General features: G+C 35.5%; 2 protein-coding genes across 2 annotated transcripts; both read left to right on the top strand.

Annotated features, from left to right (window-relative positions):
• Nucleotides 1–12,713: 12,713 nt before the first annotated feature.
• Nucleotides 12,714–13,703, top strand: LOC122914378 (olfactory receptor 4C46-like). The gene has a single exon (XM_044260998.1). The coding sequence runs from the start codon at nt 12,714–12,716 to the stop codon at nt 13,644–13,646; it is 933 nt and encodes a 310-aa protein (XP_044116933.1). The 3' UTR covers nt 13,647–13,703.
• A 9,226-nt stretch (nt 13,704–22,929) lies between these two features.
• Nucleotides 22,930–23,862, top strand: LOC122914377 (olfactory receptor 4C11-like). The gene has a single exon (XM_044260997.1). The coding sequence runs from the start codon at nt 22,930–22,932 to the stop codon at nt 23,860–23,862; it is 933 nt and encodes a 310-aa protein (XP_044116932.1).
• The last annotated feature ends 1,831 nt before the right edge of the window (nt 23,863–25,693 follow it).

Raw genomic sequence — 25,693 nt, 5'->3', positions numbered from 1 at the left:
CAAATGATTAATTGAAAAACATATGGTATATTTAGGTATATGGTATGTTTAGATATATAAATAGATTATAGATAATAGATAGATAGGTAGATATAATGGCATATGACTCAAATATCAACAAGAATGGGAAGTGAGGTCTTGCCATTTCCCATGAAAAGGATGGAGCTAGAAAGTAGTATGTGAGGCAAAAGCAGTCAGTGAGAGAAAGATAAACACCATATGATTTCACTCATGTGAAAATTAGGAAACAAATGAGTATAGGAAAAAACAGAGCAAGGGTGTCAAATCAACAAACAGATTCTTAAATATAGAGAACAAATTGATGGTTACGAGGGTAGATGGGTAGGAGGACAGGTGAGATATGTGATGGGCATGTAGTAGTACACTCACTAAATTTTACACTTGTAACACCTGTTACACTGTATATTACCAAACTGGCATTGAAACAAAAACTTAAATACATGCATCATACATACATACATACATACATAATAAATAAATAAAATTCATTTATATCAGTGTATTCAAGCGTACCAGATCTTTAGTAACTGCTTTACGATTCCATTTCAGTTTTGACCCTGTTATTTACCTGGAAAACATTTTTAATACCCATTGTTTCCTCCTGTCAAAGATTGTTTTAAAATAAATACATTAAAATATCATGTTTTCAGTGTTCTTATTACTTGTTGCTTTGGGGAATATTCAAAGCTTAGTGACTGCACTAGTGTCCTAAAGTTGACATGTTAAAATATAAAATTATATACATATTTCAGTTGTACAACTTGGTTTTTCATATATATACAATGTGTAAAGATCACCACAATCTAATTAGCACAACAGACTTCTCTGTATAGTTACCAGTGTGTGCGTGTGTGTGTGTGTGTGTGTGTAAGAAGATTTCATTTAACATCAATTGTTTCTGCAATTTCAAGTATGAGTTATGATGTTGTTAGCAATAGTGACCATGCTATATATTTGATGTCTGGAACTTATTCTTTCTATTCAGCTGAGTCCTTGCACCCTTGGGCCAACATCTCTCCATTTCCCCCATTCCCTGGCCCCTGATAACCACTGTTATACTCTGCCTCTGTGAATTGAGCTATATCATTTCCACATTTAAGTGAGTTCATGTAGTATTTCTCTTTCTGTGTCCCATTGTTTCACTTAACATCAAGTCCTTCAGCTCCATCTATGTTATGGCAAATGGCAGAATTTTCCTCTATTTAAAGTCTGAATAATATAAGTCTCACATTTCCTATATTGATTCATCAGTCAGGGATGAGGATGTACCCACATCTTGGCTACTGTGAATAATGATGCAATGAACCTGGGAACACAGATCACCCTTCACAATCATGATTTCTGATTCTTTGGATATCTACCCAATGGAGGGATTGAAGGATCGTCGTTCTCCTTTTACTTCTTGAAGGAACCTTTATATTCTTTTCCATAATGACTGTATAAATTTACATACCATTCAATAATATACACGGATCTGTTTACTCTACATCCTCATTAACATTTCGTATCTCTTGTGTTCTCGATAATTGTCAGTCTAACAGATGTAAAATGTTATGTCATTATGATTTTGATATGCATTTCCCTGAGAATGAGTGTGTTGAGCACCTTTTGTTGTACTTGTTGGCCATTTGTGTATCTTTGGGAAAAGGTCTATTCAGTCCCTCTGCCTATTTTGTAATCAGAAGAGATGAAGGAGATCTCCATTGCTTCTTCTCAGTTTTCCTCTGAACCTGAAACTGCTCTAAAAACAGTCACCTATTCAAAAGACGTTAAGAAGAACACAAAAATTTAGTATTAGGCAAACTCCATCTATTCCATTAGCTCAGAAAAATATAGAAAAGAAATAAAACAAGTTATAAAGGGGAAAGAAAAGTAAACTAGAATAAGATGAACTTATTCCCCCAAATTGAATAATCACATTAAAGGCAAATACACTGCACTTGAAAGAAAGAAGTTGACACAATAGACAGAACAATCTTTAGCTAAGAAAAGTAATGGACTGATGATAAAGTTGTCAGTATTATAAATCCTGGAATAAAGAGACCATGCAGTATGAGTAAATGTGTGGTTCAAGTTGCTATAGAATAGACAACACTAAGAGTGACAGGAATGAGGACAATAGTTGCATCTGAGTGAATTAACTGGAAAGGAGCATAACAGCATAATCAAAGTGAATGAAAGTATTCTAGATTTTGAATTTGTTAATGGCTTTGTGTGTATATATATTTATTAAAATGCATCAAACCATATACTTTAAAGGTCTGCTATTCATTATATATAATATTTGTCTCAGAGAAAGAATTTATTACAAAAAACATAAACAAACAAAACTTTACAAATATATGTAAAAAACTTCCTATCAAATATAGTGAAAAAGCAGAACAGTGCCTGAGATTTCACCAAAATGAAAAATATTTATACAGAAAATTATGTCATCAAAGAAGTCTTAAGCCAACCCACATATTGGGAGAAAAATACTTGCAAATCATGAATCTGAAAAAGAACTTGTTTTCAGATATATTAGTTGTATAAAAAACTTAACAATACCAATTAATCATTTAAAAAAAACAACTTGTAAACTGGCAATATACGCCAAAAACTGTATCTCCACAAAAATATACAAATGGCCAAAGAGCGTGAGAAAGGTTTAACACCTTTAGATAACAGGAAACACAAACCTCAGCCATAATGAGATAAACGTTCTATCCACTAAGATGTCTAGAATTTATAAATAAATAAATTAATTAATTAATAAGAAGCAAAACAAAAATAAAACAAACAAAAAAAAGACAGTATCTAGTTTTGTTTTTTTTTTTTTCAGTGTACTAGAATTCATTGTTTATGCACCACACCCAGTACTCCATGCAATATGTGCCCTCCATAATATCCACCACCAGGCTCACCCAACTTCCCATGCCCCGACCCTTCAAAACCCTCAGGTTGTTTTTCAGGGTCCATAGTCTCTCATGGTTCATTTCCCCCTCCAATTTCCCTCAACTCCCTTCTCCTCTCCATCTCCCCATGCCCTCCCTCTTATTTCTTGCATGCAGAAAAGGATACAGGAAAAATAACAGAGATCTACCTATAGTATTCTGATCTAAGTCCTCCAGAACACAGTGGAAACTAAACTAGCAAGGCTAGAAAGGGAGAGGAGGTATGTGCAGCATGTGAAAGAGAGAAAATAGGTTTAAAACACAAAAGACCTGTTCTCTTCCTCTACTCTTGGGAGAAAGCTAAGATCCCCATTGTGAGCCTAATATCCCATTCATATGCTTCTGCTAACTGACTAATCTTGCCTTCTCTATAGCCAGTGGTCCCCAATTAACATAAAGTGACTAAAAGGAAAAACTAAAGAAACGATGAAAACAAAGACAACTGTGATGAGTAGGCCACTTGATTCAATCAACAGGGCAAATAAAATGGTGAAATGCACAGCTGGGAAACTGTATTTCCTCCAATGTTTGAACCAAGCAGCTTTACTGAATACAGTGAGCCATTTGTCACACCTTTCACTTCACACACTCCGAGTTTGCTTGCTTGCTTGCTTCCTTCCTTCCTTTCTTTCTTTTTCTTTTTAAAGATTTTATTTATTTATTTGAGAGAGAGAATGCACTGAGGAGGGGCAGAGGGAGAGAGAGGGACTGAGAACTAGACTCCCCACTGAACAGGAAGCTTGATGCAGGGCTGGATCCCAGGACCTAGAGATCATGACCCTAGCTGAAGGCAGATGCTTAACCAACTGAACCACCCAGGTACCCCTGAGCTTTATTTTTCTATAACAAATGAACACATCTCGGATTATCTCTCTCATTGTTTCATTGTCTTTTGCACAAATCTGATTATTCAAGACAGCCTATATCTAAGTAAGTGTTTATGGTAGAGTGTGTGTGTTTGTGTGCATATGTGTGTGTGTATAGATTACATTAAGAACTGTACATAGTGCTTTAAATATTATCTCAGATGTTGCATTCACAGAGTTAAAGATAAGAAAGACCAAAGGCACCACCATATCTGGATTAGAAGTTATAATTAAGAAACACTGGTTCCAGGATGCCTGGGTGGTTCAGTCTGTTAAGCATCTGCCTTCAGCTCAGATCATCATCCCAGGGTCCAGGGATCAACCCCTGCACCAGCCTCCCTGACAGGTGGGAAGCGTGCTTCTCCCTCTCCTCCCTGCTCTTGCTCTCTCTTGCTCTCTCTGTCTCTCCTTCTCTCAAATAAATAAAATATTGAAAGAAAGAAGAGAAGGAAGGAAGAAAGAAAGACAGACACTGGCCCTGGATTCACACCACGGATCATGTTTATTTTCCCGGCTTGGAATCTCAGTGGACTTCCATTTGCTCATTTTTTTTTTTTTCTCTTTGATTCTTTTTTTTTTTTTCCAATTTATTTATTTTCAGAAAAACAGTATTCATTATTTTTTCACCACACCCAGTGCTCCATGCAAGCCGTGCCCTCTAAAATACCCACCACCTGATACCCCAACCTCCCACCCCCCCCACCACTTCAAACCCCTCAGATTGTTTTTCAGAGTCCATAGTCTCTCATGGTTCACCTCCCCTTCCAATTTACCCAAAAGCACATACCCTCCCCAATGTCCATAACCCTACCCCCCTTCTCCAAACCATAAGTGACTCTTAATCTCATTTGCTCATTTTTTAGTGATGACTAGATCAGTGTCTTTCCAACTTGTTAGATCATGGGAGTCCTTAGGGGAGACACAATTGAACAGATAACAATATATGTGCTAAAAGTGTTTAATCTGTTAGGCCCTGGTTAAGGGATATTCAAAAATCTATATTTTTAACAAGATCATCTCGTAATTGTTATACAGACAATGGCACATCTGAGCACTTAGTTTGGAAACAGCAGGACTGAATGATACTTGATGTTCTTAAAGCACAAGAGGCCTATAACTCAATGAAATCCTAGGAGCCATACCTTTGAATATATGTCCTTGTCTGTTCTACTAACTGGTGCAAAGAGAGTTAAATTTAAATAAGTTTAGAAAACATTGAAATACATGAATATTATCCATTTGTAACTTTCCTCCACAACACTCTTTCATTCATGTTTTTGTATTAATGGTTGAATACCATGGAATGTTAGTTTCATTAAAGGTCTGAGGTCCCTAACATTATACATTTATTTTTGTTCACAAAAGGTCCTCAGGGTCAATCTCAGTCAGAGATACTCAGAGAGTTTACTCTTAGATCCGTAGAAAGAAAACGACCAATAATCATTAGAACCAGACTTTCCCCAGTTTCAGTAGGGTTCAGTGTGGTTTATACCATTCTATTTCATTGACATATGATCCCAGCATTACCCACCAACCACTGAAGTTTTATAGTTTTTCTAGTGTTACAACCTTGCTGTTATAAGATGACAGATAGGACTTTGATTAGAGCCTTCAACGATGAGAAAAAATGGCAACTGTTCCCATTTCCAGATGAATAAATTAATTTATTTCATAGTGGAAAACAATAAAAATAAGTCTCTATGTCTTCCTACCAGTTATTATACTTCTGTTCTGGGGAGTAGCAAAAACATTTTTAAACATGTTTTCTTATACTGCTCAATTTAATATGTAAAAAAGTCATATGTCATTCCTAATATAAGAGACAGTTTGATAACCGCACATAGCAGAGTACAGAAATCAGAAAAAATAATTCAGAAAAATCATCAAAGAAACAAATAACCACGATCCACAAAATATTTCCTCCATAATGTCAGAACAATACTAGGATGTTCAATCTCAATATTTATATTCAACATTTTGATACAGGTTTTTGCCAGATAAATTAAATTAAAAAATAAATAAAGGCATCATTTTAAGAAAGGAAGAATTAAAACTAACTCTATTCACAAAATACTTGACTTCATATATAGAAAATCCTAAAGTAAATAAATAAATAAATAGATAGATTTATTTATTTACTTTATTTTATATATATAAATATAATTATATATATATATATACATGTATATATATATATATAATCTCTCTGCATTGGGCTTTCTGCTCAGCGTGGAGCCTGCTTCCCCCTCTCTCTGCCTACTTGTGATCTCTCTCTCTGTCAAATAAATAGATAAAATCTTAAAAATATAAAAATATAAAATATAAAAAGAAGACACATAAACCATCAAAAGGTGCTCAACATCATTAGCTGTCTCTGAAATATAAATCAAAACCACAACTGAGTATCACCTCACTCATGTGCAAACTGTTATCATAAAACAAAGACAAGAGATAACAAATGTTAGCAAGAATATGGACAAAAGGAAACCTTTATACACTGTTGGTGGGAATGTAAAATGACATGGGCATTATGGATAACAAATGTGCTAAGACTTCAAAAAATAAAATGAACTAGCATATTTATAAGATATAGGAATTCTACTTCTGGGTATATTTGAAAGACTTAAAATCAGTATCTTGGGAGCACTTGACTGGCTCAGTCAGTAGAACATGTTGCTCTTGCTCTCAGGACCATGAGCTCAAGCCATGCATTGGGCATGGAGTCTAAAAAATAAATAAATAAATAAAGTTTTAAAATCAGTATCTCAAAGAGACCTCTGCACACTCATGATTATTCTAGTGTTTTTTTTATAACAGCCAATATATGAGGAAAAATTAATGTGCTTCAACAGATAAATGAATAAAGAAGATAAATATTATTTAGCCTTAAAAAGAAGGAAATCCTGCTATTTGCAGTGGCATGGTAAATCTGGAAAGCATTATGCTAAGTAAAATAATCCAGAAAGCAAAAGACAAATACTGTATGTTATGACTTTTATGTAAAATTGGGGAGTGGGAAGAGAACAGTTAGAGAACTTACTCTAGCTAAGTAAAAGATTTATATTAAGTTCCCAATAACAACACTGTGTGGTATTGCTATAAGGTTAAAATATAGATCACTGAAGCAATAGATTTCCATAAATAGACCTAAATGTGTGATTGCTTAACAAAAATGTCAAGATAATTCAATGGGGTAAAGAATAGACTTTTTTTTAACTAAGTGTGCTGAGTCAACTGGGTATCCATCTGAGAAGTAAATGAACCTCAACTTCTATCTAACACATACACAAAAATTAACTCAAAATGGGTCAGAAACCAAGTTGTTAAACCTATAAAAATACTAGAAAAAGTATTTTTAACCTTGGGGTAGGTCAATATTTATTATATAGCACACGATAAGCATAAACTAGGAGAAAAACTGAAAATTGAAACATCTTAATATTTTAACTCTTTTGCTCATTGGATATCATCTTTATTGTTTTAATATCTTATTTATTTATTTTACAGAGAGAGATAGCTAGAGAGGGAACACAAGTAGAGGGAGCGGGAGAGGGAGAAGAGGGAGAAGTAGGCTCCCACTGAGCAGGGAGCCAGACTTGGGGCTTGATTCCAAGACCCTGAGATCAGGACCTGACCTAAAGGCAGACACTTAACGACTGAGACACCCAGGCACTCCAGAAGTCATCATTTTTAAATAAAAAGACAATGCATGAGCCCGGAGGAAAAAATTATATATATATATATATATATATATATATATATATATACACACACACACACACACACATACACACATACATATATATGTGTATATATATACATACACATACATACACACATGAAAACACATACACATATATGTATATATAAATTATATATTTATATAAATATAAAATATAAATTAATATAAATATAAATAATATAAATACAAATAATATAAATATAAATAAATATAAATACAAATCTAAAATTATATATTTATTTATATATGTATATGCACACAAACACACACACACACACACATACATATTTCATTGTCCAAGGACTTGAAAAGAAATTTCTAAAAGCAGATATACAAATACTGGATCATAGGGTGGTTCTATTTTTTCACTTTTTGAGGAACCTTCCTACTGTTTTCTAGAGTGGCTGTATCACTTCACATTCTCACCAACAGTGCAACAGGGTTTCCCTTCTCCACATGTTCACCAACATCTCTTGCTTCTTGTATCATTGATGTTAGCCATTCTGGAAAGTTTTTATTATAGTTTTGATTTGTATTTCCCTGATGATCAGTGATGTTGAAAATCTTTTCATGTGTCTGTTAGCCATCTATATGTCTTCTTTGGAAAAGTGTCTATTCAAGTCTTCTGCCCCTTTTTTAATTGGATTATTTGTTATCCAGTGTTGAGTTTCATAAGGTATATATGTGTGTGTCTGTGTGTGTGTGTATATAATGGATGCTACCTTTCAAAAATTTCACTACTAAGTATTTTCTCAAAAAACATAAAAATACAAAAATAATCATCTACATTAATGTTTATAGGTGCTAAAAAACAATAGCCAAATTATGAAAAAGGCTGAAGTATCCATCAACTGAAGAGTGGATAGAGAAGATGTGATACACACACACACACACACACACACACACCCCACACTGGAATAGTATTCAGCCATCAAAGAGAATGAAATCTTGCTATTTGCAAAGATATGGATGGGGCTAGAGAGTATTATACTAACTGAAATAAGTCAGTCACAGAGAGACAAATAACATGATTTTCTTCATATGTGGCATTTAAGAAATAAAACAAGCCATTATGGTGGGGGGGTTGGGAATAGAGAGAGTGATAGAGAGGCAAGCCAAGAAACAGACTCTTAACTGTAGAGAACAAGGTGTTGTTTACTGGAAGGGAGATGAGTGGGTGGATGGGTTTTATCAGTGATGGGGATTATGGAGAGCACTTGTGATGAGCACCAGATGTTATAAAGAAGTGTTCAATTACCATATTATATGCCTGAAACTAATATTACCCTGTATGTTAACTAACTAGAATTTAAATAAAAATTTAAAAATATATACAAATGGCAAACAGTGACTAGAAAAAAATGTTCAATACCCTTAATCATCAGGGAGAGCAAATTAAAACCACAATAATTTATTACCACATAATGCCATGAATGACTAAAAGAAAAATAACAATACCAAGTGACAAGAGTGTGGAACAATTCCTGTAATTAAAATCACAAATTTCTTCTTGCATTTTGATATCTCCCCAATTTTAATGTTGCCTAGTATTCCTTACTGACCAGACCATGAGATCCAGAGATTACTAATTGGGAGTCTGTTAGAGTTACTGATAGAACCTGATAAACAGTTTTTGGAGTCAAGAACTTTAATGGCTGCCATTCCATTGATTTTAAGCCCTCAGTGCTCTAGCTCTGAGGCAATCAATAGCAGGCTTCCAGAAAAGTCTTAATATTGTTAAGGAGGTAGAAGTTCTCTCTAGGACCTGAGTCAACAATTTAAGTACATCACAGGTTCCCACATTGAAATTATGCCATTTTCCTATTCACATGATGTTTGACTTCCTTTGGAACCAATGTTCGCAAAAAGAAAGGGGATTTTTGCATATTTCAGTTCCAAGTACAGGGAAAGAAACTCCCTATTAAAAATTGGATGTTTCTCAAACATGTCTCTTCAGAATACTTGCTTCTAAAACAAAACCTTTCCACCAAAGGAGATAATTAATTCCAGAGAGAAAAACTAGCAGCTATAAGCCTAGGTCCTTGAACCTTTTTGGAAACCTCTTTAAATACCCATGCAGTACCAGGTAAAAATTGTTGTGGGTCATTTACATTTCCAGAGCAAGATTCATTATGCTAGAAATGACCCATTTGAAAGCATTTCCTCCACGTTTCTTGTCTCTTGCCTATGGGACCAGAGATATCTGGAGATCACTTCTCCATAGTGTAGTAGAAGAATTCATTCTAAATTCAAATCCCAGGTTTTCTATGAAGAATTTTGAGGCTTTAGGCTAGAAGGAAAGTTTTAGACTGATAGAAACACTTCCTCAAGAACTGCTGATTGATTATCGAATTACGGAAATAGACTGAGTGTGTTATGTATTTCATATTGAATGTTTCCTACCCAAGAAGAGGCCAGTTTGCAGATGGAATTATTTCTGAAAACCCATAGACAACATTTAGATCATCTAAGTCTATAAGGTAAGTTTTTCAGTAGCATTGGAGCATTTTAAAGATTGGTATGTTCTATATGTAGTAATCTATATATTTTTTAAAGATTTTATTTATTTATTTGACAGACAGAATCACAAGTAGGCAGAGAGGCAGGCAGAGAGAGAGGAGGAAGCAGGCTCCCCGCTGAGCAGAGAGCCCGATGTGGGGCTCGATCCCAGGACCCGGAGATCATGACCTGAGCCGAAGACAGAGGCTTTAACCCACTGAGCCACCCAGGCGCCCCTGTAGTAATCTATATTTTAAATATTGGTATGTTCTATATGTAGTAATTGATATGTTTCAACATTTTTCAAATACAGTACTATTTTATCCACAAACCAGTTCTTAAAAAGATAATTGGTAAGTGTCATTAACCTAATTTGGCAGATGAATATGTTGAGGCTTAGAGAGATAACACAATTTGTAGGACCCAGCTCTACCAGCACATGCTTTCTTTTGGCATGAGACAACTCCTTTAACATTCAAAACTTATCACGAGTCTGAAAATCCAATGTAAATACACTTCACACATAGAAAAGACATAAATATAAGTAATAAATAACATAAATCATCATTCATAAATCATCCAACAATGACCAGGGACAGTCCTTCCTGAAGTTAACTGCTATGGATAACGTCTCTGTGGCTTCTTGAAGAGTAAAATTGGGGAGATGACTCTTCCTCACCTTAATGCATGATTTAATGTTTTTCTGTATTTGGATTAATACATTTCCTTTTAATATATTTGCTTTGGATTAATACTAGTGTCATTGCCTCAAAGACCCAAGGAATATATTACACATTTAAGTTAAAGCACATAAGAAATCAGGAAAGTTGGATCTTAAACTTGAGGGACTATCAGGTAGAAACATATTCGATTAGGTGGTTGTGGTAACACATTATTATGAAGTTCATAATATCTCATACTTATAAATCAGAGAAGAGCACAAATTTTCCTGTTTTCTTTGGGTGATCATAATAAGCATGCTTTGGACAGTCTGATGAGAGAGTTGTCACTGTTGCTCATGCTCTGTGTTTAGTTAATTGTATCAGTGATGAGGTTTTATAAAAAAAATAAAAATACCAATTCCAATACCAACTCAAATACCAATTCTCCCTACCTCCTAGGTTCATACACAGTCACAGAAATAGGTGAAAGTTCTTATGTGCCCACAGTGATGTGTTGGGTATGTGAATATATGTTTCCTCAATCGATTCCCATAACACTTGGGATATGGATATGGTCATTCTCCCTTTATAGATGAGGCAGCAAAGATTTAAGTTGCCAAGAACTATAACATGGATAAAATAAGTGACAAGTTCAATAGCAAGATTCCAATCTAGTCCCTCTGATTTTTAAACCAATACACTACACTTAACCACTGTGGTAGTCATTTTCAGCATTGTGTAGAAAAATCTGGGGACCCATTGTTTATAAAGGGGTTGGGAAGGGAGAAAATGGAGCTGTGTTAGAAGTCAAAGTAAAAGTTCAATTCAATGAAACTAGCACTGCATTTTTATTAATATCTAGGGATTCCAGTGTGTGTGTATGTTCATGAAATTTCCTCATCTATAATTTTCTGATATCACATTAAAGTCATTATAATTACGATGGCTATGTCAAAAGCAGATTACTGGTTTAACATTGCTTATTATTACATAACAATGTAGAGCAAGGATTAAAAATTGGGGGGAAAATTTAACAAATACAATTTGATCTAATACTGTTTCTGTCTTTTATTATCTGCTTAATCTTGGGCAGGATCATTAACTTCTCTGTGTTTGTATTTTCTCTTATGTAAAGAAGAACAAAATAATAGTGGTAATTATTTCACAAGTTTGTACAGAGGATTAAACAGCCATATTTCTGTAAAAACAGAATTACTAGTTACAACAAGTAACTAGTAAGTTTTAGTTGATACTATCATTATTATTACTATTAACACCAATCTCTGCAATTATTACTTCATTTGCAAAATGGGTAAAATCATACTAACTACACAGGTTACTCTCATGTCATACACATAACAATCAATCAGTAAAGACATATTTATCAGCTATTAAAATGTTATTGGGTTTGACAACATGTATTACTAATTCTTTTATAGTAGCTCCTGGAGACTTTTATTACATTCTCATAAGAAACAGTGTGTTATATTTTTTGTCAACTATTATAAATAATCTGATACTGGGCTTTCTGACACTGGCTTGCATTCCCTTACTGAACCTCAGGTGACTTCATCAAGGCACACAAAGTTGTTCTCCATACTTACATGCAGGAAGAGTCATGTTTCCTCCAACTCCTGTTCATCCTTCCACTAATATTCTCAAATACCTTTTATGGGTCCCTATTTGTAAGGGATAAAGGAACAATTCCTAGCTGTATACACATAGCCTTGACACCCATTTCCACACACTCTTTTCAAACTTAGCTACCAGTATCACCACTTAAAGATAATAGATAGTTCTCAGAAAATGATGTGTGCACAGAGGATCTTCAAGAATTCAGAACTCCTATCTCAAAAACCTTATGAGAATCCACAACTCCATAGAATCTAAATATTTACTATTTATGAGATGAAAAAAATTCAATAAAGTCAAGGTTACATTAATCAAAAGGTATTTCTTTTTCAGGTAACGTAATTAATCATAATATGAAATGATGGAGAATAGGAACAACGTGACAGAGTTTGTTCTACTGGGGCTCACAGAGAATCCAAAGATGCAGAAAATCATATTTGCTGTGGTTTTGGTTATCTACATCATCTCTTTGGTAGGAAATGTGCTCACCGTGGTCACTATCACTGCCAGCCCATTATCAGGGTCCCCCATGTACTTTTTCCTGGCCTATCTCTCCTTCATTGATGCCTGCTACTCTTCTGTAAATACCCCTACACTGATCATAGAATCACTCCGTGAAAAGAAGACCATCCCATTCAATGCATGTATTATCCAAATATTTGGAGAACATTTTTTTGGAGGTGCTGATGTCATCCTACTTACTGTGATGGCCTATGACCGCTATGTGGCCATCTGCAAGCCACTGCATTACATGACTATAATGAATCGGCGGGTGTGTGGCCTGCTAATGGTAGTGGTATGGGTGGGAGGCTTTCTACATGCAACCATACAAATCTTCTTTATCATCCCTTTACCCTTCTGTGGCCCTAACATCATAGATCACTTTATGTGTGATCTGAACCCTTTGCTCAATCTTGCCTGCACTGATACCCACACTCTAGGGCTCTTCGTTGCTGCCAACAGCGGTTTCATCTGTCTGTTAAACTTTCTCCTCTTGATGGTCTCCTATGTGGTCATTCTGCGTTCCCTAAGGAACCACAGCTTGGAGGCGAGGCGCAAAGCCCTCTCCACCTGTGTCTCCCATATCACAGTGGTTGTCATATTCTTTGTGCCCTGCATATTTGTGTACATGAGACCTGCAGCTACTTTATCTATTGATAAAGCAGTTGCTTTGTTCTATACTACAATAACGCCCATGTTAAATCCTTTAATCTATACCTTGAGAAATGACCAGATGAAAAATGCCATTAGGAAATTGTGTAGTAGGAAATCTATTTTAGGTAACAAATAAATGTGCCTGGATCTCCATATCGATTCAACTCAAACAAAGATCAGAAGGACATTTTGGATGATCTTGACCAGGGATACCTATAAAATGAAAAAAAAAAAAAAACTGCTATGGATCAAAGATTTTGCATTGAAAAGAACAGAAATGAGTTCAAGAAAATAAAAAATAACACTGACTCAGGATCACTCTTTGCATATTTGGGCAATTCTATGAAATTGGGGCTTTGTTTTACTATCTTCATGCATATGTATAGATCCCTAATCTGTCATCATAAGATGTGCTTTTGGGTAAATTGGAAGGGGAGATGAACCATGAGAGACTATGGACTCTGAAAAACAATCTGATGGGTTTGAAGTGGCGGGGGGGTGGGAGGTTGGGGTACCAGGTGGTGGGTATTATAGAGGGCACAGCTTGCATGGAGCACTGGGTGTGATGAAAAAATAATGAATACTGTTTTTCTGAAAATAAGTAATTGGAAAAAAATAAATAAAAAAATAAAAATTAAAAAAAATAAAAATATATTGGTATTGAGCAGCTATCTTTATAACAATCAAAAGAGGGAGGTACTACCATTATCCCCATTTTTATAGGTGAGGAAACAGAAAGGGGAAAGTATCAAAAAGTAGACTGAAGAGTCAGTAATCAGGTTCTACCTGATTTCTCAAGACATGCTCTTAAATGCTGTGGTACAGTGCCAGATAATGATGATACAAAGATGATTATAATAGATATCATTTATTGAACTAAGGATTTGTCTGATACCACATATATATAATATAAAATATAAGATATTATATTATATCCATATTATATATAGCATACATACACATGAATATGCATGTATTATATATCAGAATTATATGTAGTTATATATAATTATATATTATATGTAAATTAATTAATTTCCTATAACTAAATTCTATGGCCATTTCATTAACAACTTGCTCAATTTTATTTACCCTAGTTTATAATATGTCCACTATAATATTGTGGTATATAATTACTTTAAGAATATAAAAGCAATGGCCCACTGAACCCTTAAGGGGTAGGTGAAGAATATTATATCATGTTTTCAAATTTCCTTGTAGGCTTCAGAATCATTTTGTATTTTTCATGTCACCTACATGCAACCATACAAATCTTCTTTATCATCCCTTTACCCTTCTGTAGCCCTAATGTCATAGATCACTTTATGTGTGATCTGAACCCTTTTCTCAATCTTGCCTGCACTGATACCCACACTCTAGGGCTCTTTGTTGCTGCCAACAGTGGTTTCATCTGTCTGTTAAACTTTTTACGGTTAAACAGTACGCTAATAAGCCATTAGAAAATGCAGTGCCTCAAAGGAAATATTATTTCAATGTCAGATAGTAATTTCTATTTTAATTTCTATTTTTTAATATACATTTATAGTCCATAAACTTATTGCCTGACAATTAACAATAGTTTCTACAAGCAGTACAATGTCTGGTGCATGATAAATGTTGGATAAAAAATAAAAGTATAAAGGAAGATAGATAAAGTCAATAAAATGTAGAGAAAAAAAATACTATGGTGTAGTTATGTTTGTTTTTTATATTTTACCTGATTCAAACTCTGAGAATTCTCTATGAGAAACCACAATTTGCTTTAACTCCTGCTTAAAATGTGTGATGAGAAAGAATTAAAGCAGAAATTCTCTGTAAAGGAGCAAATAGCTTACTTTGATACTCTTCCTCCTCTCAGCAAGATTTCATCATATGATGGGAGCTGTTCATATTCTCTCTTAATTAGTTTAGTTTTTGGTAACATTTCGTTATTAAAAAGTATTTTTTAAAAAATATGCAGATCCATCTACACACAAAACAACTTCAGGTTAAATATATTTCATTTATTCCTTCCATTCCTCACTCATTAATCAACAGAAATTTTGTGACCCCAAAGAATGTATCAGACACATCGATGGTGGCTGGGGTTTTGAAAGTGAATAGAGAAGAACCTGGGTCTTGCCTTCACAGAGCGTTGGATATACTGAGAGATATCCAGAGGAGAGCAGAAAATGACAACACCATGTTATAAATGTTAACATAGTGGCTTCACTGGGTGCTATGAAAGCATGTTTGAGGGATACACAACAAAGAACAAGGGTCAGGAAAGGTTGCAATTCACTGGGTGCTATGAAAGCATGTTTGAGGGATACACAACAAAGAACAAGGGTCAGGAAAGGTTGCAAGATGAAAGGACATGCAACATGGAACCTGGAGCTTGAAATCAAGTCAGCAGTATGAGTATGTTCACATCAGTTAGAGTAGGAGCATTCCTACATGAGAGAATACATAACAAAGTCCAGGGTGTGAAAATCAGTATGCAGGAAACCTCATGAAAGCAGTGTGACTATGGTTGTTAATCCATCTATTCAATCAACAAGTATTTACTGAAGTCTCACCATAAGCCAGGCAGTGTACTACACAATGAACTTATAAAAGGTACACAGCAGGATATGAACCTGGAATGAAAGGAACATGGGTCTCATAATCATGTTAAAGTTTATTGCTAAATATCATGGGACAAACTTTGTGAGGACCTTTGAAACAGTGAATGATGCAGTATGATTTGAGTTTGAGATGATAACTGAATGGGTTATCAGGGTGGGAAGTTGTCTGAAGGGAGCAAGAGTGGTGTCAGGATGTTACTGAAATGATTTGGATGTGAAAGGATGGAGGCCTGAAGAATGGTGATGCCAGAGAGGATACAGAACATGATGGGCATTGCTGTGTCCAGTTCAGTTTCCCTTCAATCCTCCAATGCCCAAGCTGCTATAGGTCTGCACTACTAACAGCTCAGAACTCAGAGCCCCATCATTTCTGTACATTTCCTCCAGAATGAAATTATAGGATACGCCCATCATCCCAGGAACAAGCAGGAGCCAATAAAAAACAAAGAAAACAAACAAACAAACAAACAAAAACAGGTTATTTATTTATTTAACAGAATATAGCACTCAGCAAGAGCAGGAACACAAGCAGGAGGAGTGGGAGAGGGAGGAACAGGCTCCCCACTGAACAAGGAGCCCAAAGCAGGTCTAGATCCCAGGACCCTGGGATCATGACCTGAGCCAAAGGCAAACAATGACTGGGCCACCCAGGTACCCCAGAGAATGATTTTAATATCAAGTGGACAGGATGATCCATTTTGTGCATACAGTTAGCCTCTCTCCCCAACCACTCCCATCATTGTACACTGGACCCATGAACAAAGTGGTCATGGTAGCAGCGAGGAGGTTGTCCATGAGCTCAACAACATGGACTTTCACCCACCAAAGCTAGCCTGGCCATGACCACTGCTATGTGCCAAATCTTCCAGTAGGAAATGTAACATGAAGTCTGTAATATGGCAGCATTCCCTGGTATGATCAACCTGGTTGCAGATTGAATTCACTGGACTGCTTCCATCATGGAAGGGCAGTGTTTTGTTCTTACTGCCTAAACACATCCTTTGGATATGGATTTACATCCCCTGCATGCAATGCTTCTACCAAAGCTACCGTCCATAGACTTAGAGAATTTTTTACCCACATTTATGTCATTTTACACAGCATTGCTTGTGATCAAACATTCTCACTTCACAACAAATAAAGTGCTAGAATGGGATCCATGCTAATGGAATTCACTGGTCTTACTACATTTCTCACCCCGTTGAAGAATTGTCCTGATAAAATGGTGGAAAAATCCTTTGCAGAATTAGTTATAGTACATGCCAGGTAACAATACCTTCTAGGTTTGGAGCAAGAGTCTTCAGTTCTCTGGAAAGACATATGCTCTGAATGAACATCCATGACATGTTATTCCTCCCATTGCCAGGTCTTGTAATCAAAGGATAGAAAAGGGTGAGGCATTACACATTTTTACCCTTAGTGACCCACTAGCAAATTTTTTGCTTCCTGTTCCCTCTTACTTATGCTCTTCTTGCTTTGAGGTCTTTATTTTTTTTCTTTTTTTAAGATTTTATTTATTTATTTGACAGAGATCACAAGTTTGCAGAGAGGCAGGCAGAGAGAGAGGGGGAAAGCAGACTCCCCGCAGAGCAGAAAGCCTGATGCGGGGCTCGATCCCAGGACTCTAGGATCATGACCCGAGCTGAAGGCAGAGGCTTTAACCCACTGAGCCACCCAGGTGCCCCTTGCTTTGAGGTCTTTAATCCAAAGGGAGAAGTGCTTCCAGCAAGAGACATAACAAGATTCTATTTAACAGTGTTAAGACTGCTGCTTGACCACTTTTGGCAGCTCATGCTCACGTCTTTGAATCTATAGGCAAAGATGTAAATTACTGTTCTGTTTGGGGTGATTGATCCTGGCAACAAAGGGGAAATTGGACAACTACTCCAGAATGGAGATAAGAAATAGTATATCTAGAATACAGGAGATCCCATAGGATCACTCTTAGTATCATCATAGTCTGTGAGTATGGTCAATAAAAAACTACAACAACACAATCCAGGCAGAACTACTAAGGACCCAGATGCTTCAGTAATGAAGGTTTGTGTCACCCCACCAGCTTGAGAACCATGAGCAGCATCTGTGCTTGCTGAAGACACATTGAGTATAGAAAAAGTAACAGAAGAAATTATAAATTAAGCATGTGATTCTTATAAAATGAAGACCGTAATTATTGTATTTACTCCTTATATTATGGATGTGTTTGTGTGCTTGAAAATATATAAAGCAAATATCTTTGTTTTCTTCCCTTTCTTATTACCTTACTATGAAACTAAATATATATTGAATTTCCACCACGGCATTTTAGTATTTTTGTTTTCCACCATAATATTGAAGTTACTGAATATTAAGGGGAAAGTAAAAATCACCCCCCAAAATTTACCTCCCCTTACTTTGGAGGTTCTAGGTCATTTTCAGTTCTAAACAGGATAGTTGTGTGATGTTAGGTGGTATTATGACCTTGTGTTTTGTTTTTTTGGTTTTTGTTTTTTTTTTTGGAGAGCAAGTATGGATTTAGGAGATGAGTATAGGTACTAGTGGATAAACAATGGATTTGCATTTGTTGATTTTATATGTTAACTTGCCTGGGCCACAGGGTACTCAAATACTTGTTCAACTATTGTTTTGGTTTGTGACTATGATATTTTTCCTGGATGATATTAACTTTTGAATGGGTAGACTGAATAAAGTAGATTAATCTCACTAAAGTAGGGTTCTCATCTAACTAAATGAAGGCCTGAAAATTACAAAAGGCTAATGTCCCCTCAGTAAGACGGAATTCGCCTGCCTGATAGCCTTCAAACTGAACCATCAGCTCTTCTTCTTCTTTTTTTTTTTTTTAAAGATTTTATTTATTTATTTGAGAGAGAGAGACAGTGAGAGAGAGCATGAGCGAGGAGAAGGTCAGAGAGTGAAGCAGACTCCCCATGGAGCTGGGAGCCCGATGTGGGACTCGATCCCGGGACTCCAGGATCACGCCCTGAGCCGAAGGCAGTCGTCCAACCAACTGAGCCACCCAGGCGTCCCCCATCAGCTCTTCTTGTCTGATAATTTTCACTCTGACACATTAACTCTCCCTGATGAAAGGAGCCTCCTCTCTATGGACCTGAACCGGGACATTGATTTTACTGGTTTATAGCAGTTTCTGGTCTTTAGACTCAAAATGGGACATAGAGCATGCAGTTTTGCATTTGCCAGCTCCATATACATGAAAGTCAATTCTTTTCAATAAATCTTTTTGTGTGTGTGTATCTCTGTGTGTGTGTGGGTAGGTGTTAGCACTTCCTTACCTTCTAACATTACAAGATACTCCAGTTCATCTTGTATATTTTATGCCCCCAAGCTAGAGTCAGCTATTTAAGAAGTCTTAATTCATTTTTGGATAATGGTGTCTGGAACCATGTCCTGGTCATAGATCATTAGATAATCACTGATTTTTGTTTTTATTTTTTGTTTTTTGGGTTTTTTTTTTATTCTAGCCAAAAGTCATCATTTATGGTCCAAATAAACCCCATTAATTGAAAGAAGAGATTACCTTTTCCCCGTAATCTAAAAATAAATATTGAAAATTATCTTCTTCATTACATCTAGATCATACTTCTTAACTAAAAGGGAAGGGAGACCTCAGGGAATGACCTTCCCCAGACTCCTATATTTTGCATCATTCGTGTTTAAATACTAGTGCAGGAAAGGCAAAAGAGGAGCATTTCGCAGTCAAAATTACATGTGAGAGTGGGTTTCAGAAAGTGTCGGATGAATCCAGGACAGACTTTGTCTTCTGGTATGCAGGCAATAACCTAAGCCTCAGTGACATATAAAAAGATCAGACAGGATTTTAGAAACATTTATTTTTTTTTTCTCATTTGAACTAATAGAGGCTAAATTACCTTGAGAAGAAAAAATTACTCTAAATTCTAATGTTTGTATAAGCTCTTAAAACTGGTAAGATTTGTGTTGGGGATTAACGTGACTTTATTTAATACTCAGAAAAATTATCTGATCAATGTCACAGTGTTCATCTAGCACATAGAAGGCATTTGTGGAAGGATAGAAAGTTTTAGGGGTTTTCTAGAAGTAGATTATAATAGAAACTGAGAAGACAGAATAAGATAAATGCACAACAGCTCCTGGTGGAGAGATAAGCAAATAGAAATAATATCTGAGTGTTCCAGGAAATGCTCCATGGAGATGAAGATTTTATTTTGGATGGAGTAGGCTTCCCTTTTCAGTAGTAACTGAGTATTGAATAGGACCAAACAATTGTATCCTAATAATAGGAAATTCTCTTAATTCTTTCATTTACTTTATGAATATTTATTATTAAATATGTATTTTCTCTAGATGTTTAAATTCAGAAGTGAACAGGTGTGAATAAAATCTGCCTTCCTTATTTTGCTTCATTCAAATGTATGTCATGCTTATATCTATTATTATGTTAACTATACAATTAGTTCAGTCTATAACTCTATCAGATAGATAATTGATGATAATAGATAATGGATGGACTGACAATTGGATAGATATTAGATATCTTTTTATAGTAACTGACTGTTAAAAACCACAAACAAGTTTTCATTCCCATTTGCTAAAGAGTTGGACAAAACGCATATCTGGCAAACCCCTAAGAATGCAAGGGAACCTGTAGTGAATGGCAGTGTGGTTGGGATACGATATGGTTAAGAGCTGAGTCCAGAACTGACTCTACAGCTGACTCACCCTGTGACACAGACATTTAAATCTTACTCTGGCCCTGGGAATCTTACTGTCCCTGCAGCCTTTGTCCAAAGACAGTTGTTATAAAGTAGCAATATGCCAATGTGATTAGCAAACCATCTACAAAGAGGTTTCTAAAAGCTTTATTTTTAATGCAGCATCATTATGATATATTTTCAGTGACCAAAGGAAATGTTTTAAAAGGTAAGTCCTCCTCCAAATTGTGAATTGAGGAATCAATCCTCCCACACCAAGTCACAAATATTATGCTATTTTGTTACTATCTTAAATACAATTAATTGAAATGAGTCCATGTGTGTGATATACATTATTATGATGTGAAAGAAAATATTACCATCCTCCACATACAGTCCTGAACTCTATCACTTTCCAACGTATATTAAAAACTATTTGTGTAAAGAGCCTCTTCATTTTTATTGATAATTACATAAAATACCATCCCTCATTCATTTAGCTTCCTTTTTGATGGGCTTGCAGTTGTTTCGTAATTTTTGCCTACTTGGAAAGGGTTGTTGTGATTGTCTTTGTGCCTGTGACTGAAATTACTTGCAGCAAATGGAAACACCAGTCCTGTGTCTATGCGCTGTTGAAATATCATCATGCCGAATATCACTCCCTGAGAGACTGCATCCTTTTAAGACCCTACTAAGGATGTGTGGCATCAGTTGTTTACCACATCAGTTTTAGCATTGTTTGTTAATAGGCATTTATCAAAAAGGCCACTGTTAATCTGATAGGTGAAAAGATATTTAACTGGAATTTAAATCTGAATGTATTTTTCTGTGAATGAATATGATTATACTGTCAAATAATGTTTAATAAGAAGAGTTGCTCTTGAAGTCAGTTCTTTACCCCATTTTTGTTTGCACTTTTTAAAAAAGATTTTGTTTATTTATTTATAGAGAGAGGAGAGCCTGAGCAGGGAAAGGGGAAAAGAGGGAGATGGAAAGATAGAATTTTAAGCAGGCTCCATGACCAATGCGGAGCCTAGAATGGGACTCAATCCCACAAACCTGAGATCACAACCTGAGTGGAAATCAAGAATGGGATGTTAAACTGATTGAGCCACACAGGCACCCTACATACTCTTTTCTTAAAGAGTGATCTCTGAAAGTCATTTGCATTTGAGAAAATTGTGCTTCTGTGTGGATACATGTTGCATATCTCCTTAAATGATTTGGCATTTTTTGGTATTGTGCTACAATATGGTAAATACATATGATGAGGACAGATAAGGATTTTTCCACTGTTTGGTATATATAAATAAATATTCATTCCCTTCCTCTATCTATCTTCTCTTAATCCAGGTATGGGTCACTCAAAACATAGATTCCAAGAATTCTAAGTCCTTGGTGCTTAAAATAACATAAAATTTGAAAGAACACTTTGATTTATGTCATATGTTCTGTATTTATCCTATATTGCAATCTCAGTCGATCCTTATGTTTTAACAAAATATGCTGAAAAAAAAAACAAATAAAATAGTGAATGAGGTGAAGAATTTAACTTTGGGCAACATAGTATAATTTCAAAAGTACAAAATATTATGATAGAAGCTGAATTTAGAACTCTAAGCAACTAGAAATTATTGAGAGTTAAAAGAATAGGAAATAAAGACTCAAGCTACAACACCAAGTTTCACAATGGAGTTTACCAATTGACTGAAAGTTTACTGTTAAAATATTGTTTGTTTTTCTCTTGTTCTCTCTCTCTCTCTCTCTCTCTCTCTCTTTTTATGTTAAAGAAAGACATTCACTTCAGAAAGATGCCCTCTCACACAAAATCCCCTAGGTTAATATTTATTGTGCCTGAAGAATCAGGTACTCTTTCATTATTGATATTTTTCATTGCTTCCATTAATAATCAGCTGAATAGATTGTGAAGAGATAATATGATTTCCTCTTTATTCAGAAGAAAATGACACAGAAGGTAAAGGATTACACACTGGTAAGTGGTGCATCCATGATCAAGCATATGGATTTGATCTCCAAATTAAGTAATCATTTCATAATATTTCTTTCTTTGCAGATTAATCATTTCTAACCAATGCTTTCTCCATGTTGCATGTTGCCTGAAATTATGCAGCAAAACAACAGTGTAACTGAATTCATACTATTAGGATTGACTGAAGATCCTATGAGACAGAAAATGGTATTTGTAATCGTCTTCATTTTTTATCTGGGAACAATGGTAGGGAATTTGCTTATTATTGTGACCATCAAGTCCAGCCGGACACTTAGGAGCCCCATGTACTTTTTCCTATTTTATTTGTCCTTTGCTGATGCCTGCTTTTCAACCTCCATAGCTCCTAGACTAATTGCGGATTCACTCTCTGCAAAAAGAATCATAACTTACAATGAGTGCATGACTCAAGTCTTTGCACTACATTTCTTTGGTGGCATGGAGATCTTTGTGCTCGTCCTCATGGCTGCTGATCGCTATGTGGCCATTTGCAAGCCCTTACATTATCCAACCATAATGAGCCAGCAAGTCTGCAACATCTTGATTATTATTGCATGGATTGGGGCTTTCATCCATTCTACAACCCAGATTATCCTGGCCTTGAGAATGCCTTTCTGTGGACCCAATTTCATTGATCATTACTGCTGTGATTTGCAGCCCTTGATGGAACTTGCTTGCATGGATACATATGAGATCAACCTGTTGATGGTGTCTAACAGTGGGGCCATTACCACAAGTGGTTTTGTGATTCTGATAATCTCATACATTATCATCTTGCATTCACTGCGAAACCACAGTGCAGAAGGAAGGAAAAAAGCTCTCTCTACTTGCACTTCTCATATCATAGTAGTAGTGTTATTCTTTGTTCCATGTATATTCATATATACACGCCCTGCAACCACTTTCCCCATGGACAAGATGGTGACTGTATTTTATACTATTGGGACACCTTTTCTCAACCCATTCATCTACACACTGAGGAATGCAGAAGTGAAAAATGCCATGAGAATGATATGGCATATCAAAATTACATCTGAATGCAAAAGATGAATTGAGGACTTTGGTTGATTACTTATTCTGTGCAGATATCACATAGGGTAGTGTATATCTTGACTTGCCCAATGCAATCTAATGTAGTGCACCTAATTTCCTTACTTTTCTCTGTACTTCTGCCCTCAAACTAGTGGTTTCCCTCATAATGCTAGCCTGGTTCTTACCTTTCCTGAGAGCTCAATTCTGGTATTGGTGATAATGACACACTATCATGAATAACTGGTGATAATGAAGTACTTCTCACATCTAAGTCTACCCTCTAGTTTGATAAGGAGAAAGATATTTTTGCAATCACAACTGTTCAAACTCTGAGCATCCATAAATAATAGTCTGTTTACTATGACTTTTAATTGTCTCTATAGCACATTTCAAATAAGGTGTCTTGCTTTGTCTTGAACACATTCAGATCAAATGAATTAACATTGTGTGGCAAGAATTCTTTTCACTGTATCATCAGTTTATCTTTAAAAAGTTCCATTCTAGCAAATCAAAGGCCAAAAGAGCATATACATATGTATGAGTGTGTACACACACACACATACACATACATATATGTATTTTTTTCTTAAATAATTTTTTCTCATTGTTTTCTTTGACTATTGAGATAACTAAGGCATTATATATGAGATTTTTATTTTATTTATTTATTTATTAAGATTTTGTTCATTTATTTGACAGACAGAGATCACAAGTAGGCAGAGAGGCAGGCAGAGAGAGAGGGAGAAGCAGGCTCCCCGCCGAACAGAGATCCCGATGCGGGACTCGATCCCAGGATTCTGGGATCATGACCTGAGCCGAAGGCAGAGGCTTTAACCCACTGAGCCACACAGGTGACCCTGAGATTTTTAAATGTAGTATTACAAAGTCCTGGAGATATTCAGCTAATCTACATAATTGGTAAATAGGGGCTAAAACAAGAGACTTCTACAGATCTAAGAGGGAAAGAACAAAACAATATATGCTGTCAAGACTAAATAAGATTTGCAATACAGCATAGATAAAACATATACTGAGATTGAAGTACCAGAAGGTAAAACTTATTTTAAAGGGAAAAAAGGTGTATATTATTTCATTTAAATATGGGTGGTATCAGTTAAATAAAAGAAAGTATAAGAGGCATTCAGAAATACTCACTATACTTGTCTCTAGTTAATGGAGTTAGAGAGACCCTACTTTTGCAGCAGGAAGCTGCTTCCTTTCTCTGTTCTTTCCTAGTAAAAGTGTAGTGTATATTGTGATGCTAGAACTGGCAATAAAATTTTGAAGCGAGCAGAGCAGATTAGCAGTCATACTTTGAATTAGAGCAGGCCAAAGTTTAGATTCACTGAAATCAGTGTGATACATGCAACCCAATGTTTATAACAGCATTATCTACTGTAGCCAAATTATGGAAATAGTCCAAGTAACCATAGAATGATGAATTGGATAAAGATGACTTATGTATTTGTGTGTGTGTAGATATACACACACACAAATGCTTATGTATTTACACACACAAATATATGGGTGTGTATATATACACACACACAAATACATAATGGAATATTATTCATAAACAAGAATGAGAAATGAGATCTTGCATTTTTCATGACAAGAATGGAGCCACAGAGTATTATGCTAAGTGAAACAATTCAGTCAGAGAAAGACAAATACCATATGATTTCACTCATGTGAAAAAAAAAAAAAAACTAAATAAATCAGTATAGGGAAAAACAGAGAGGAGGGACAAATCAAGAAAGGGATTCTTAACTATAGAGAACAAACTGATGGTTACCAGAGAGTGGGGTGGGTAGGACAATGAGTTAAATATAAAATAAGGATAGAGGAG

This window comes from Neovison vison, chromosome 7 (assembly GCF_020171115.1).
Source record: "Neovison vison isolate M4711 chromosome 7, ASM_NN_V1, whole genome shotgun sequence".
Classification (NCBI taxonomy): Eukaryota; Metazoa; Chordata; class Mammalia; order Carnivora; family Mustelidae; genus Neogale; species Neogale vison.
This window is presented reverse-complemented; position numbering and strand designations above follow the sequence as displayed.